Genomic DNA, 16342 nt, shown 5'->3' with positions numbered 1-16342 from the left:
AGGTCCCGTCATTGCAGGACAGGCACTACCCACAGGCAAGCTGGGCCCCTGGACTGATGGGCGAGAACTTGGGGAGTAAGAACTGAGGGGTGTGAGGAGGTCGCGGGTTCTCCTGAGGCAGCCGCAAATTACCGTAATGTCTGTTCCACTTAAACTTCCCCCTGGGGCTCAGAGAAGGTTGCCAGTGATCTGGATTTGGCTCAAGGTCAGTCTGGGATGTAGGGTCTTGCCCTTCTCCTCCATAAAGTTTGTCTTGGATGGACTTCACCCCATGAGCAAATACTGGGGCTGCAGAATCCCAAGCAAGCAGCCCGCTGGGTCCCAGGGGGCCCGCCCAGCCAGGCAGTTCCAGGATTCCTCAGTGTCCACCGAGAGCAGGAGGAGGGAGCTCACAATTCACAAAAATATCCAGTGGACACTCCTGTAGCAGGGCAGGAGTCAGGAGCCAGAGCAGAGCTGCAGCCCAGGGTGGAAACTGGGGTTCTCTCTGAGTTGTCTGTGGAGAGAGGAGGGGTCCATCCTGTGGACGTGGTGGTCCCCTCTGAGACCAGGCTTTGCAACTGCTTCCTCTTTTAAGCTTTTCTGTAGTGTCCAATTCGTGTGTGTGTGTGTGTGATAAGCTTATAATACTTTTATAATTGGAAAGAAAAGCAATAACATTTTTGAAAGTCGTCAAGAAAGCTAGTGGGAACTAATGGAAAACACAGGAAAGAGTCAGAAATAGCAAAATTCCAGGCAAGTCAGAGCTGCACAATACTAGGTCTACTGAGGTTGCCTAGTCTCTCCCTGCGCCCCGATTTCATAGATAAGGATGCTGAGGTGCTGGGAGCGGAAATGACTTGTCCAGGGTCACTGGGCAGCAGGCTGCAGAATGCCGGGGTTCTAACCCCAGTACAGGGTCTTGCCCTGCCGAGCCTCGGACATAGTGGGAGATCCGGATTCTGCCCTCTAAGCTGAACAGGCTTAATCCCAGAAGCTCATCTGGAGCAGTGAATATTTGGGGCAGAGGGCTAAGGGAAGGACTTATGTAAGTGCCTGGTCGGGGTGGGTGGTTGTTAGCCCAACGAGTCACAAGTCCTGAGCAGGAAAGGACACTTCTGCCTTGGTGACTGTTTCTCTGGCGAAGGGGCATCTGAGGGTCTGGGGTGTGTGTGTGTGTGTGTGTGTGTGTGTGTGTGCGCGCGCACACACACACGTATGGTGCAGGTCATTTTAGAAAGAGCACCAAAGCCTACATTCTGCCTGGCTTGGGGGAGCTCAGTTCTAAGGCCAGGGAGTCCCTGTTCTGGAGATCACTCACTAGGCCAATGCTAGGGGAGTCAGGTGTGAAGGTGGGGGCTGTCCAAGAACCCCGAGGGGGAAAAGGGCTCACTCAGAGGGCCCCCAAACACCTAGGGTTTAATTTACCACCAAGATATAAGCAAGAGGGGAAGGCAGAGCAGTGATGGGTGGGCAGGGGAGACAGGTGACGGGGCAGGAGGGGCCTGGCGCCCAGCCAGTGGGTGGCGCAGAGCCAGGTCAGGCAGCCAGGCCCCCAGTCTGGGCCAGACCACGAGCACAGAAGTGTCCTTTCGTGGGCCACTTCAGAGACCACAGGCACTTCAGTGACGGTAAATAGCAGTGACACAGCCTTCTACCCAGCAGATGAAAAAATGAGAGGTTTAGATTGGGGAGATTATACAAGGAGGTAAAAATGAAAAAGGCTCACCAGCCATGCACTTGCTACCAGGGAAGGAGGTGGCAGGAAGGCCCCAGAGCAGGGTCTGGAGAAGGAAGGGAAGGGGAGTTCTGGGAACCACGCCCCGCCCCCAGCCCAGTGCCTTTTAGAGGTCCTTTCCTCCTGTGTTCTTGGAGGAAGGTGGACCTGCTCTGTCCTCCACTGAGGACTAAGCCCTCACCAGCCGAGACACCTGAACACTGCCCGTGGCTTGTGCTGGAACTGAAGTCAGAGGCCTCCCTGTGGGCGACACTCCCATGGCCGGGTGTCACAGCCACAGCTGCCGAGGCCCGGGGGGGAGGACAGACTTGGTGCTGCTTCTGCTGGGAGCTTCTTACAACCACTCGCTGCGTGTCGTTTCACGGACCTCCAGCTCCTTCTGCACAGCAGACCCCTATTGTGGGACACTTCCCGCCAGAGTGCCACCCCCACCCCTAGACCCAGGCCCCTGTCCTAGGGGCTCCGGCCTCCCTGAGGGCCACCTGGCACAGCTCAACTGGTCAGTGCATGCTCAGCGCTGGGCTGCTCATTAGCTGGGTGCACTGGCTCTTGAGGGCTCCATTGGGTGGCTGCCCGAGGCACGTGGCTGGGGGCATCATCGCCCTCACAGTCCCCTCCATGCCAGGGGAGGAACAGGCCACAGAGAGTCAAGTCCGCTCCTTCCGCACTTGGTGGTGGGGGCTGGGGCTGGCAGAGGCCTCAGGCTTCAAGCCTTGAGTAACTCGCAGTCTGCCAGGGCCTTGCCCTTGCCCTGCCCATGAGGCCATCCTGGGCCCTCGGTTGTCTCTCTTACAGCCTTGACCGCTGCTCGGTGACCCCACCCATGCACCCTGCAGCTGCCACAATCCCCCATTGTGACCCTGAGTAAACATGCCTTGGACAGAATGAAGCTGTTATTGTAGCGTCAGTGTATAGGAGCCCTGTTTGGCTGGGATTTGTTTTGGGGTGGACAAACTACCCCAAGCAGGCCTCACACCCTCTGAAAAAATGCCTCCCTGACCCTGTGGTATTGCCAGGCCTGTCCCAAAGGAGGCCCTGGGAGGTGGTGACAGGCTTAGGGGCCTGTCTGTCACAGAGGGCACACTTGGGCTGCAAGCCACCTTCTCCCACAGCCAAGCGGGCCTTCCAGCTGCCGCCTCAGGGTGGCCGTCCCTGGCCTCACCCTGCCCCCACCTCAGCCCCTGTCCTCCTTCATACTCCTGTAACTTGGGAAACTTCCCACTGTGGCCAGGTTGGAGTTGCATATAAAAATTACGTATTTGCATATTTCATCGATGGCTCATTCCTCACTAGATTCTAGCTCGGAGTGGGTGGCGTAACTGTTTACTGGTGAATTCCTAGTGCCTGGTCCAGGCCTGGCACCCAGCAGATACTAGTATACCTCCCTGGTTGCATGAATGAATCGATGAATGAATGAACACGGGCTCTGTCAGCCTGCCAGTTGCTCTGGCTACTTCTTGGAGACCCCACAGTTCCTAGGGCTGTGCCCCAAGCCTCCCAAAAGGGCGTGAGGGTCAGCGTCTCTGCTGGGGACAGTGCTGGATCAGCACACAGGGCAGGTGCTCCACAGGTGGGCCTGTGTTCTAGTGCCCATGGTGCACAAGCCTAGAGGGACCAGATGTGTCCAGTGCGGGAGCAAGGGGCGCCCAGCTGGGGCCCCGCCCGGTGCCTTTCCGGAAGGCCCCGGTCCACACGAAACCATCCCTCTCTCTGCGTTTGTCAGTTGGTGTCAGGGTCCGACAGCGGTTCAGAGCACCAGGCCTCTTTGTTTATTGGCCAGCATGACAGTCGTCCTTGAATATGTCTCTTTCCAGCTAAGGGTCAGTGTCACTGCTGGTTTTTCTCAGAGGCCACGCTGCTCTGTCTCTGATCCTGGGTGTTCTACATTCACTCCTGCCTGTTTCTCTCAGAACAGCCCATCTCTGCAAGGCTGTCTCTGTCACTCAAGGAGTCTGTGCTTCTCTGCTGGTGACTCTCGGGGTCCCTATGTCTGTCACTGAGACCCCTCTAACTCCTCAGGCTCTGGCTCAAGGCGGCTTGATCTCCCGTTTACCTGGGCAGTGGGAGGGGCATGGCAGGGAGGGCACATTCACATTTGGAAAGGGTCTTGCTCAGCCAGTTCCAGCTGTGGGGGCCAGGCTCCCGAAGGGCCCACCCTCAGTGAGGCCTCGGGCCACCCAGCCCAGGCCTGCCGCTAGCTCCCCAGGCAGGTGTGGCGTCCTTCCCTTGGGGCAGGTCCCCTCATCAGCGGCCCCTGACCAGCTGCGCCCTCCGCAGCTTCCCCCTCTCAGCTCAGAGACCCTTTCCCAGAGTCATGCCCTCTGTTTCCCCTAGCAGAGCCTGTCCTCCAAGTCTGGCATGGTGCCTACCACTCTGGTCTCCTCCCCCAGCACATGGCCAGGCCAGCTTCCCCAGGGCTCTTCCCCAGCCACAGGCAGTACAGAGGGCTCCACCGGCTGTCCCATCCCGAGTCCCGGAATGCCCTCCCCAGGTCTGGCCCAGCGCAGTTGCTCCCCTCTGTCCTCACCCTCCACCCTGCCCACCCAGGAAAAAGACTTCAGCTGGGGGAGGGGCCCAGCATCCCTTCCTCCTCGGCAGCCGCCTGTCATGGGCGCCGTGCTCAGCCTGGCAATGCAGTGGCGACGGGCTGGGGGGTGCTGTCTGGACACAGGCCCCTTTGTGCCCAGCCTGACTTGGCTGCTTGGTATGAAGCTCAGCTATTCCCAGATCCTCACCCAGAGGGGAACGGGGTGGTTTTGGAGGGTCTGGGGCTGGGGTGCTCTCCACTCCAGCTCCCTCTCAGGGTCTCACCTGTCAGATGTTGAAAGTAGCTCCTCAGGCAAACTGGGGACCCCAGCATGGGGTGCCCGGGGGCTGGTACGGGTGGCCCCACTGGATGCCCTCTGGCAGCCGCTCCGCCTGCTCCCCTCTTCTGCCAGGCCTGCCTGTGGCTCTTGCCAGCAGAGGGGAAGCCCAGTGTGGGGGGTGGGAGCCTGCAGGGTCCATGGTGTCCCCGCGGGGTAGGAACAGAGCACCAGGCATGGAAGCACGAATGCCTTGCTGACGGTAGCTTCTTTCCTGTCCCCACAGAATGGTGCTGTGCCCAGCGAGGCCACCAAGAGGGACCAGAACCTGAAACGGGGCAACTGGGGCAACCAGATCGAGTTTGTACTGACGAGCGTGGGCTATGCCGTGGGCCTGGGCAATGTCTGGCGCTTCCCATACCTCTGCTACCGCAACGGGGGAGGTACCCAGTGGGCACAGGGCAGGGACTACCCACTTGGATAGAGCCCACCCATCAGGGCCCGAGTCAGCCCCTCCCTGGCACAGACTTCACTCCAGACCGGCTGGCCTCCGGTCCTGATCTCCTTTGGCCCCGTCCCTGGCTTAGATGCCCTTTGCCTAAGGCACAGGCCACCCCTGGCCCTGCCACCCTGCTCCCTCACGGTGAAGAGAGGTGGAAAAAAGTACCCCAGCCTCCCAAGTTACCAGTAACTGTCTTCTGTCCCCTGTTTTTCAATAGCCCCCCCCCCAAATAGTTCAGGGACATTTGAGGGTTTCAGTAACTAATTCATTGAATCCCACCAAAACATGGTGGCTCTGGGGCTTGGGTTCTGCTCAGAGCAGACTTTCTGGGACCTCTGTCAAGAACAAAGACAGGCTGTGGGAAGTGTACCTCAGACCCAGGCCCTCGCTCCGTGCATGCTCACCCTCCTTGGGTCCTAGTCAATCATCAAAGTCCGGCTGTTCCATTCGGAGCAGGGAGAGGGAGGGATCCCCACCTGGCTGCCCCTGAGCCGGCCCTCTCCCTGCCCGCCAGGTGCCTTCATGTTCCCCTACTTCATCATGCTGATATTCTGCGGAATCCCTCTCTTCTTCATGGAGCTCTCCTTTGGCCAGTTTGCAAGTCAGGGCTGCTTGGGGGTCTGGAGGATCAGCCCCATGTTCAAAGGTGAGGACTGGGCAAAGTACACACACTCATGCACACACAGGGGCCTTTGGGGGCTGTGCAGGCTCACCCGTCTGTACAAACACTGTCAGCCCCACTGGAGCCCTGGTGCTGACCCACGCCTCACATCAATGGCCAAGGCCATGGACACATGCTGGGGTACGTGTTTGCTTGGCCTCCACCCTTCCCTCCTACCATGTGGATACACAAAACCTCTTCACCTGCTGCCTGCCCTTGCCAAGGCCTTGACCTGTCCCTTCTGTGGCCTTCTGCGAAAGTCTGCCCCTTGGGCCCTTTGAAATTAAGCCCGCCCCCTTCCGTGAGATGTGTGAGGCTACTGCTGTCCTTGCCCCCCAGGTGTGGGCTATGGCATGATGGTGGTGTCTACGTACATTGGCATCTACTACAACGTGGTCATCTGCATCGCCTTCTACTACTTCTTCTCCTCCATGACTCACGTGCTGCCCTGGGCCTACTGCAACAACCCCTGGAACTCCCCGGACTGTGCCGGCGTGCTGGACGCCTCCAACCTCACCAACGGCTCGCAGTCTGCCGCCTTGCCCAGCAACGCCTCCCACCTGCTCAACCGCACCCTCCAGAGGACCAGCCCCAGCGAGGAGTACTGGAGGTGAGGCCCCCGTCGGACCTGAGCTGAGGGGCATACCCGGTGCCAACCCTAACCCTCCCTTTCACCATCAGGCAATAGTCTGCAGACTCGGGGGGTGCCTGTGCCTCATGCAGCCCTCTGCCGGGCACCGAGCGTGGCGGAGCTGCACAAAGAGGTGTAAGGAGTTCACAGCCTGTTCAGAACAGGCCGACACACCAGAGTGGTGGGAGACAGTGGCTTGGGGTGTCCTTGGGATGTAGCAGTCAGGCAAGTCTGCAGAGGGCTGTCAGGGGAAGGGGGGTGGCTTCCTGGTGAGAACAGTATGAGCAGAGGCCCTGCGGCCCCGAGGAGCAGCGGCCAGTCTCGAGACTGAGAGGAACTCATTCTGGTGGGAATACCAAGGATGTGAGTCTTAAGGTGGCCTCGGAGGGAGCACCGGCCTTCCCGGAGAACTTAGATTTAATGCTTAATTCAGAACACAGGGGCCATGAAAGTTCCCGAGGCTGGAGCCCTCATCCTCCCACTGTGCTTAGGAAAGACAGCCTGTTGCCGCTGTGCTCTGTGGCTGCCGAGACCAGAGTCTCAGAGCTGGTGAAGGGCAGCTGCTGCTGGAGGTGTTCCGGAATACTTAGCCCACCGGGTGCGGATCCTGGAGGAAATCCCCATGTCCTGTTGAGGAGCGCCTGGGGAGAGGGCTTTGGGGGCTGGTGGGTAAGCCTCGTTCATTCACTCCACAAACATTCACTGCATGGCTCTGCCAGGCCCTGTGTGCCCGTGGAAGTGAATGGCCTAGGGCTCCTGCACTGAGAAGTTCCCTGTCCAGCGGGGAGACAGGTAGCCAATCACAGCAGGGGCAGGTGCTTCGGCTCAGGTAGGCACTGGGCTATGGTGGGGGCCCAAGGGGTAGCAGTCAGTCCTAAGAGGTTGGAGGCAAAAGGAGGTGGATAAGAAGGCTTCTCAGAAGAGGGAGGGAGAGAAGGGATTGTGAGAGACAGGAGGAGGTAGGTACACAGAGGCCCAGAGACAGCAAACTGGAGGCGCAGGTGGGGAAGGGGGCACACTGAGTGTTAGAAGAAACCAGTAGGTGTCACATGGTGCAGGGGTGCCCAGGCAAGGCTAAGGCTTGAGGCTTCTTTCTGTACTAGGTGATGAGAGCCTTGGACAGATGGCCGAGACCCCAGGGACACTTGAAGTCCTAGCAGGTTGATCTCCTCTAAGCCCAGTGCCGGAGCTCCCGCACTGCAGGCCCAGCTTCCCCAGGCCTGCCTCCGTGCTGGGCCACAGACATTCAGAGAGGCTAAGAGGTTCACTGGAGGGTGGAGGGCTCACCCTGTGGACAGCAGGCAGACTCAGTCACTGGACAGGTCATCTCCTGAGCACCTCCCAGGAACCAGGCACTGCACTCGGAGGGAAGACAGAGAGGGCAGCAGGACACACAGACATCACCCTCATGGAGCTCACATCTGATGGGGAAACTAAGCAAAGAAGTACCCACTTATGTATTCTAGCACATTTGAGGCATGGTGGGGGCTGGGCAACCTGTCCTAGACTGGGGGTGAACCTCCCCAGCAGCTCCCAGATGCACAAAGCCCCACCCATAACTCCTGGGATGTTCCAGAAGAGCTCGCCTTGGGGCTGTCTGCCAGGGATCCCCAGCCTGGTAAGGCCACCCAGGGCAAAGCTCTGGGGACTTTATCCAGTGCAAGCAGGGAGGAAGAAGAAAACTGGTCGTGGGTGGGGGGCCCACAGGGTGGCAGTTTGAACTCTACTTCTCAGCCAGGGCTGGAGCCTGGCCTGCCCACCCAGCTATCTCAGCAGGCAAGAGTCCTGTCCAGCAAGATGTCTCCCTGCTGCCCCCTTCTGGAGAGACTGGGAAAATTACCCTTGGGCGGGCTGCCCAGGCTGGCTTGGAAAGGAGGGGAGGAGTGAGCACCCCCATGTCTTGGGCATCTACTATGTGCCAGGCATATTATCTCATAATATCACCATCCCAATTTTTCAGACTCAGAGACCAAAGGTCAGAGGTTAAGGAACTAACTAGGCAGCCCTGCTGTGTCAGGACGTGCACTCCAAGCCCCATGGGGCTCCTCTGTGCCCGGTGCCTGGCGCCTGGCAGGAGTTAGGCCATTGACACTGGACAGGTGTTCTTGGTCCACCCTCTCCAACGCCCCTTGGGAAACTGCATGATCTCATTGGAGGCCCACAACAACACTATGAACCAGCTTGTGCAGAAACTAGAAAATACTCCCATTTTACAAAGGAGGAAAGCAAGTCCAAAGAAAGATTAAACAACTCCTCTGAAGTGAGAGAAGCCCAAGGGCAGATTTCTGGGCCCCTGTCAGCCTCCTGCTCACCCTCCGGTCCACGGGGCTCCCTCCCTCACCAACTTCTTGGTCCTGTTTTACAGTCCTCTGTGCGCTGGCCTGACTCCTCCCTGCCTGCAGCTCCCTGCAGCGACCAGCACAGGCACCCAACACCCAGTGGGACTCGGATCCCAGTGGCCTGTCCCAGTGTTTTCATGGCAGCTCTAGAGTCACATAGGCCTCATTTAAACCCTGGCTCTGCTGTTCACCAGATAAGTGGCTTCGGGAAGTCACCAAACCTCTCTAAGCCTCAGCTGTCCGTTCATTAATTGGGGACGCTCACAGCACCCACCGTGATGCTGTGAAGCTGACTGAGATGACGCAGCGTGAATCACGAAGGGCAGTGGACAGGCGCTCAGTAGGCACAGTGGCTGCCTCTGCTGGAGATGCACAGACATGAATTAGGATGTCCTGTTCTCAAGGTGTTTACCAGGTGGTTCGGGAAACCTAAAACTAACGCAGAATTATTCCAGAGATTTTCTGTGTTAAGAAACAATTTGTACCTATGTTGGATGCCAAGAGTTGTTAGATTAAGTGTTTGATTGCAAGAGCACTAAAGCAAAACAAAGAAACAAACAAAAAAACCCAAACTAAATATGGTGCCATAAAAGTGAAAACCAAACCCATTATTTGGTTTCCAGGTTAACCTTCTAATTTCTTTAATCCCGAGTATTGTAATAAAAAGTAGTATAAAGCATTATCAGTTTAACATATATAATTAAGGTTTAAAAATCTTTTGAACAAGAAATCAGTTCTTTACTTTGCATACTGGTGTTTGAAGTGGCTCCGAGTATTAGCAGCAGAAGAGAAGGGCCCCCTGGCTTTTCTGGTGGGCAGAGCCCTTCATCCAGATGTGCCCTTTGTCCGGCAGGGTTGAGGCAACCCGGAGTCCCCAGCCTAGTTGCCTTCAAGTTTGAGTGACTTGTCTGTTCACCCCAGTGAGCCAAAAATATTTTTCTCTATGTGCCGTGAAGAAAAAAAGATGGGAAAGCACTGCTGAAGGGGACCAGGAACCCCTCCTTGGTGATGCCACAGCTCCTGAACCTCTGTCACCCCTTTGTCTTTGGTTCCTCAATCAACACAGAGCCTGGAGGGGCGGTGGCCCAGGCTTGGCCCTGATGCTGGTTTAATGAACCAGGGGTGTGGTAGACTTTGGGCAGGAGAGGGAAGTGTTGGGCAGCGCCCTCTGCAGGTCACTGTGTGAAGGGAGACCTGGGGGAAGACTTGAGGTGGAGAGGAAGTCGGCCAAAGTGCTTATAAGTCTAACAGGCAGACTGGCTAACCAAGCATCAAATCCTGGGCCTGGCAACATTGTCCCATGAAGTATGGGAGTGACTTCTCATCACAAGGTATTAGAAATGCTGCCATGACGTTTGAGAACCGATTTAGGGGGGAAAAGGTGAGAATACCTAAGAATAAGCTATGTTGAGACATAATTATAAGAGGAGGGAAAAAAAGGAGCCTGTATTTACCTTAATTTATCTAGAAATTATTCTGGGTGGGTGTCAACATTGTACCCATTGTACAGATGAGGAAACTGAGGCTCAATAGCTTGTCTTTGCTCATCATTTTTAGCCTGGACAACTGTACCAACCACAGCAGTCACCCTCTGCATTTCCCCTTGTTGCCACCCAATTCTTTTACTACAATGTTCGTCCATTCATTCCACAAACATTTACTGAGCCCTGCTCTGTGCCAGGCGCCGTGCTAGGTACCAGGGGACACGTCCGGGAACAAAGACAAAAAGCCCTGCCTTCACAGTGGACAGATGACAAATGACATGGATGTGTAAAACTCAGTGTGAGAGATGGAGCTGCGGGCTGCAGAGTAGAATACAACAAAGAAGGGAGTAAGAAGAGCTGGGCCTAGGCCAGGGCTGCAGTTTTAAGCAGCATATTTAGAAAAGGCCACTTGGCAAAGAGGACACCTGGGTAAAGACCTGAAGGAAGTGAGGAAGGAGGGAGCCATGTTGACAAGCCTGCTGCGTCATTTGTGGGCTCGGGGCAAAACGAAAATATGAAGCCCCATATTCAAACACATTAAGAATTTCGAGACAGCAGGGGCAGAGCACTGAACTGAGCACTCGGCCTTTCTAGACTCGGGGCCCTGTGTTACTTCACAGATCGCACACCCACGTGTGCACAGAAATGTCCAGGTGACTGAAAGGGCACAGCTGGTGTGGTTCAGTGCACGAGATAGAGCCCTGCATGTGTGGCGGGGGGTGGGGCAGGTGGACTCGGCTGGAGTGCCCCGGGCCTCTGGTGTTTACTCGGCACTCTGCTGCCTGCCTCGGCTCATCAGAGATGGAGGAGACTAATGTAGATGAAAAGGTCCCAGAAGGCTTCTTGGAGGAGGTGACACCTGATAGGATGTGTCTAGACTGGAGGAGAGGGAATGACTGAATGGGGAAATGCACAAGCAAGGGTCCATGGTGGGCCTGAGTGGGGACAGAGAGACCTCCATACCCCAGGGACTCAGGAGGTCTGGCCCAGGGTCACAGGAGCCTGGACCAGGAGCCTTTGGGGGTCTTGGGAGAGGCTGCAAGCACTGGGCCCTCTGAGGTCAGTGGACAGAGAGACCTGGGGCCCCACAGTGGCTCCCATCTCACAAAGGGGCTCCTAGTACCTTATGAGAAAAAAGGGAGATGTCGGGCTGGGCCCTGGGCCTTGGGAATTTGGTGCTGGGCATGGGGGCTGGCACTCAATGACAGAGCATCCCCTTCCCCAGGCTCTATGTGCTGAAGCTGTCAAACGACATCGGGGACTTTGGGGAAGTAAGACTGCCCCTCCTCGGCTGCCTCGGCGTCTCTTGGGTGGTCGTATTCCTCTGCCTCATCCGTGGGGTCAAGTCTTCAGGGAAAGTAAGCACCCTCCCCTGACGGGGTCTGTGCCCACCCGGGAAGGGTCTGCCTCCCCAGCTGGGGGAGTGTATGTAGAGGGGTGATGAATGGCCACGGGAGGGGACGAGTAGTGGCTGGGGGTCAGGGAGGGGGCGCTCGGGGCAGGAAGAGCGCAGAGGTGTCCAGGGGCCGGTCTCACGCAGGTGGTGTACTTCACGGCCACGTTTCCCTATGTGGTGCTGACCATCCTCTTCGTCCGCGGCGTAACCCTGGAAGGAGCGTTCACGGGCATCATGTACTACCTGACCCCACAGTGGGACAAGATCCTGGAGGCCAAGGTGAGATGGGGAGGGCAGCCTGGAAGGGATGGAGGCAGGGATGGGGAGGGACACAGAGGCACCTGCCTCTGACCACGGCTCCTCGCTGGCCTCTCCCATTTCACAGGTGTGGGGGGACGCCGCCTCCCAGATCTTCTACTCCCTGGGCTGCGCGTGGGGGGGCCTCATCACCATGGCTTCCTACAACAAGTTCCACAACAACTGCTACCGGTGCGACCCCCCACACACCCCCCACCCCCACCAGCCCTGCCCTCCCCGAAGCCTGGCCCGGCTCCCTCAGATCACCAGGCCAGAGCAGCTCCTGTCCCACCAGGGCACCCCCCAACAGCCTTGAAGTCCTGGGAACCCCAGATCTGGATGGGGTCATCTGAGGGTGGAGGCAGAGCCTTGGTAGGAGAGAGAAGAGGGGGTGGGGACAGTGATGTCCCAGGGATCTGTGAGGACTCAGGAGCCACCTGCCCACTTAAAAAGAGCCATTGCAGATCAGAAAAGAGGTTGAGGACACCTTCATTCCTAGCAATTTCCCTCTCTCAAGTCTTCTCCTGGCCCAAACCGGGCAGAGGGAAGCAAGCTGCACGCTCTGAACTTGGCCTGTTTTCCTCCCCTTCAGGGACAGCGTCATCATCAGCATCACTAACTGTGCCACCAGCGTCTATGCTGGCTTTGTCATCTTCTCCATCCTGGGCTTCATGGCCAATCACCTGGGTGTGGACATTTCCCGAGTGGCAGACCACGGCCCTGGCCTGGCCTTCGTGGCGTACCCAGAGGCCCTCACACTGCTGCCCATCTCCCCGCTCTGGTCCCTGCTCTTCTTCTTCATGCTCATCTTGCTGGGGCTGGGCACCCAGGTACAAGGTTGGGGCTGGGGAGGGAGGAGGGCGCAGGGGTCAGGCCCCTGCTCTGACAGCCGTGTCCTGCAGTTCTGCCTCCTAGAGACACTGGTGACAGCCATTGTGGATGAGGTGGGGAACGAGTGGATCCTGCAGAAGAAGACCTACGTGACCTTGGGTGTGGCTGTGGCCGGCTTCCTGCTGGGCATCCCGCTCACCAGCCAAGTAAGAACTGAGGGGAAGGCTGGGCCGGAGGTGCCAGGGAAGGAGGGAGTGGCGGGCCTGGGAGCTCAGCCACAGCCCTGACCCAGCTGCCCGCTGGCCCGCAGGCGGGTATCTACTGGCTGCTGCTCATGGACAACTATGCGGCCAGCTTCTCCCTGGTCATCATCTCCTGCATCATGTGTGTGTCCATCATGTACATCTACGGTAAGTGCCCGACGTGCGTGGCCTCCCGAGCCCCAGCCCTGGGCTGCCCCGCCCACTGACACCCCTCTCTCCAGGACACCGGAACTACTTCCAGGACATCGAGATGATGCTGGGATTCCCGCCGCCCTTCTTCTTCCAGATCTGCTGGCGCTTCATCTCTCCGGTTATCATCTTCGTAAGTCCCTGGGCTGGCCTCTGCCTCTTGGCAAATATCCTTCTCTTGAGAACCAGCGGAGGGAGGGCAGGAGCCCGTCCGCCTGGCCAGCGCTCCCACGGGAGTGCCCGATTCTGGCCATTGCAGTCCAAGGGAGGCTGCACAGTCAGACAAGATCCAGGAGGCAAGGCGGGACGTGGAGGGCAACCTGGAAGGGGCAGGGAGGGAGGGGGAGATGGGTGTGTGCAGACTCAGAACCACCCTGACCCCGGCCTTGGGTTAGGAAGGGAGCACAGAGCCCTGAATTTGACTGAAGACAGTGCCCAGCCTGGAAGGGAAAGTGCGCTGGCAGCACTGAAGAGTCGGCCCTCCCTCCCTCCCTGAGGTTCCTTCCTGCCTGGCATCCCCAGAGGGGCCTCGGGAACTGTTATTGATATTGCTGTCAGCCTCTGTTAGCCTCACTGACCGTCTGTCTCCGGTCCGTCAGAGCCGAGGTGCTCCCAGGTGCCCGGGCTCCGTGGAGAGAATGTGTGTGTTCAGAGACAGGCTGTGCGAGGCAGGTGTCAGCTCAGCTCAGCATCAGCGGCCGCCTGCAGACCTTTCGGGCACTGAAGTGGGCTGGCTTGGGAGGGGGAGGTCATGGTTTCCACCAACACTCAACACCTGGGACACCCTCTGGGAGCTGAACTGGTGGTGAGGACTCACACCATGGCCGGGCGCTGGGCACTTTCTGCGCACACTGTTTGTATATTAACTCATATACTACAGCTCTCCAAGGTACCGTTATTATCCCCACTTTACAGATGAGGAAACGGAGGCACAGAGGTGTTAAGTAACTGACTGACCCAAGGTTACCCCGCTAATAAGAGGCAGTGCCAATATTCAAAGCAGTCAGTGCAGTCTGGAGCCTGCAGGCTGAGCCAAGGCCACCCTGGAAACCACCACAGGAGGGCGCTATTGCTTCCTTCAGATTTTGGTCCTTTACCGCTCAGGGTGGGAAGCAGGGACACAAGGGGTTTCATAGTGTAATGGTCACTCCGCAGAGAAGAGGCGGGCCCGTCCCTGAGTAATGGAGCCGTCCGTCCAGTGTCTAGGGCAGTGTCCAGAGCCATGCCTCTGTCACACCCAACTCCGCTGTGCCACGGAGCTCAGTATCGGGTTTCCACTTTGGCTCATGTTTCTGGACGAAAGGCCCCCGAGGTCTGAAGCCTCCACCTCCTGGGGTGTGGGATTTTCCCAGGCCTGGCACAGGCAGCCGGCTCTGGCCCCTGGCCCAGCTTTGAAACCGGAGGAGCGGAAGTCTCCTGTAAGTGGTGAGAGGCCCGGAGGGAAGGCACTGCCGCCAAGCGCTCCCTGGGGCTGGTTGCAGGGCCCAACCCGCCTGGCAGGAGCTCATCCCCACCTGGGGAGAGACCTGGGGTACCAGCTTCGACAGGGCAGGTGGCAGGAAGGAGGTGGGCACAGCAGGGCAGCCTCGGCCTGGCCCAGGGTCTCTGAGAGCGTGAGGCAAAGTGGGCAGTGCTCTCTCTCTGCACAGAAAGGCAGGCTGAAGCTCACCTTGAAGTACAGGTTCGGGGCTCCGGACTCACGTTTCCAGGCTGCCCTGTCTCCTCTGGGGGCTTTACTTCTTTCTGTCTCTGAAAAGCTCTTTCCGACAAACTCCATCCTTTTGTCAGTTCCAGGAAGGGGCTTGTCCATACCTAGGTCAGGATCTGGGGTCATTCCGAAAACTTGTTATGAGTTCCGACTACACTCAGGCCCCAGGAAGGCGCCCCGCACCCCCCCCCCCAAATGAAGGTGGGCCCTGACCTCCAGCATCTGGTTACTGAGAAGCCTGGATGAGCCTGAGTTTGGGACGCAGCCGAGCACTGAAGAGGCGAATGCTGAACTCTGCTGGGGAGCAGCCCCCCTCCCCCCACCCCACCCCACCCCCCCCCCACCCCCCCCCGCCTCAAGCCTAGTAACCACTGGACACAGTTATTACTTCCTTTAGTTTTCCTGTTGCTGGGGCAGCCGGCCAGGCTTTGTTTCTCACCTCACTCCTTTCCAGGGCATCCCCTGAGTGCATCGCCAGCCCAGCACTCACTGTTTCTAGCCTCTGCAGCAGCCCCACCCCACCCCGAGGCGGCCCACAGCCGCAGACTGGCGCGGCTTTGCCCTTCCCCCCAACCCCGTTGCTCCCACCTCTCGGCACAAGTCAGTTCAAGTCAGCAGGTGAGATTGTGCCAGTCAGCAGGTGAGATTGTGCCAGGAAGTGTGCCGGGCCTTGCAGACCCAGAGCTGATGCAACCCTGGATCTATGGGGGCCATTGAACAAACGCTGAACAGATGGAAAATGCCTATCAGGAGGAGGAGACAGGAAATCTGGGAGGCTTCTTGAAGGAGGTGGCATTTGCCTAGGGTTAGCCAGAGGAAGACGGAGAGGAGGATTCTCCAGAGTAAACGAAAAGGGTGGAGAACGACAGGTGTAGCTGAGACACAGACAAGGGTCTGTGGGCAGGAAGATCAGCTGAGGTCTCCATGTGAGGAAGTAAAAGCCCCAAAGACCAGAAACACGGCCTTATTTCCATCGGGAGCTTCACGAGTCTGGGCAGAGCTGACTTCCAGAGATGACAGCAGCCCCATTGTTCGCTGGCTGGGTCAGGACCATGGGGAAGCTGGCCTCCCCCTCCTGTGGTGCCAACTTGCCCATCATGTCCTGAGCCCCTGGTTCGGTCTGCTTCTTCCATTACCCAAACATCAGCACTAGCTCCACTCTCCCCCCAGTGCCTCCTGTTATTCTGGGAAAAGTGAGGAGGGCCAGGGTGCTGACAGGAGGCCCGAGGCTGGGTGGTGCTGGGTGGGCCTCATGCGCACGCCCGTCTCCCTCTCTCTGCAGTTCATTCTCATCTTCACCGTGATCCAGTACCGGCCAATCACCTATAACCACTATCAGTATCCAGGCTGGGCAGTGGCCATCGGCTTCCTCATGGCCCTGTCCTCCGTCATTTGCATCCCACTCTATGCCCTGTTCCAGCTCTGCCGCACAGATGGGGACACACTCCTCCAGGTGAGGGGTGGGGGGAAGGGGCAGCCAGATGACATGGGAAGGGGTGGATGGTTGGGGCTGAAGGGCT

General features: G+C 57.9%; 1 protein-coding gene across 5 annotated transcripts in view; it reads left to right on the top strand.

Annotated features, from left to right (window-relative positions):
• SLC6A9 (solute carrier family 6 member 9) overlaps positions 1 to 16342 on the top strand; it is a 47218-nt gene that overhangs the window by 29560 nt on the left and 1316 nt on the right. For all 5 annotated transcript variants that reach the window (XM_037069580.1, XM_037069577.1, XM_037069578.1 and 2 more), the window contains 11 exons: positions 4808 to 4964; positions 5538 to 5669; positions 6024 to 6294; positions 11364 to 11496; positions 11679 to 11813; positions 11920 to 12023; positions 12424 to 12661; positions 12734 to 12868; positions 12973 to 13072; positions 13147 to 13247; positions 16105 to 16275. In XM_037069580.1, the coding sequence (XP_036925475.1) occupies positions 4808 to 4964; positions 5538 to 5669; positions 6024 to 6294; positions 11364 to 11496; positions 11679 to 11813; positions 11920 to 12023; positions 12424 to 12661; positions 12734 to 12868; positions 12973 to 13072; positions 13147 to 13247; positions 16105 to 16275 (1677 nt within the window). The remainder of the gene's footprint in view (positions 1 to 4807; positions 4965 to 5537; positions 5670 to 6023; positions 6295 to 11363; positions 11497 to 11678; positions 11814 to 11919; positions 12024 to 12423; positions 12662 to 12733; positions 12869 to 12972; positions 13073 to 13146; positions 13248 to 16104; positions 16276 to 16342) is intronic.

The sequence above is a fragment of the Sturnira hondurensis genome, unplaced genomic scaffold (assembly GCF_014824575.4).
Source record: "Sturnira hondurensis isolate 20B ecotype Veracruz unplaced genomic scaffold, ASM1482457v3 Scaffold0018725, whole genome shotgun sequence".
In the NCBI taxonomy this organism is placed as follows: domain Eukaryota; kingdom Metazoa; phylum Chordata; class Mammalia; order Chiroptera; family Phyllostomidae; genus Sturnira; species Sturnira hondurensis.
This window is presented reverse-complemented; position numbering and strand designations above follow the sequence as displayed.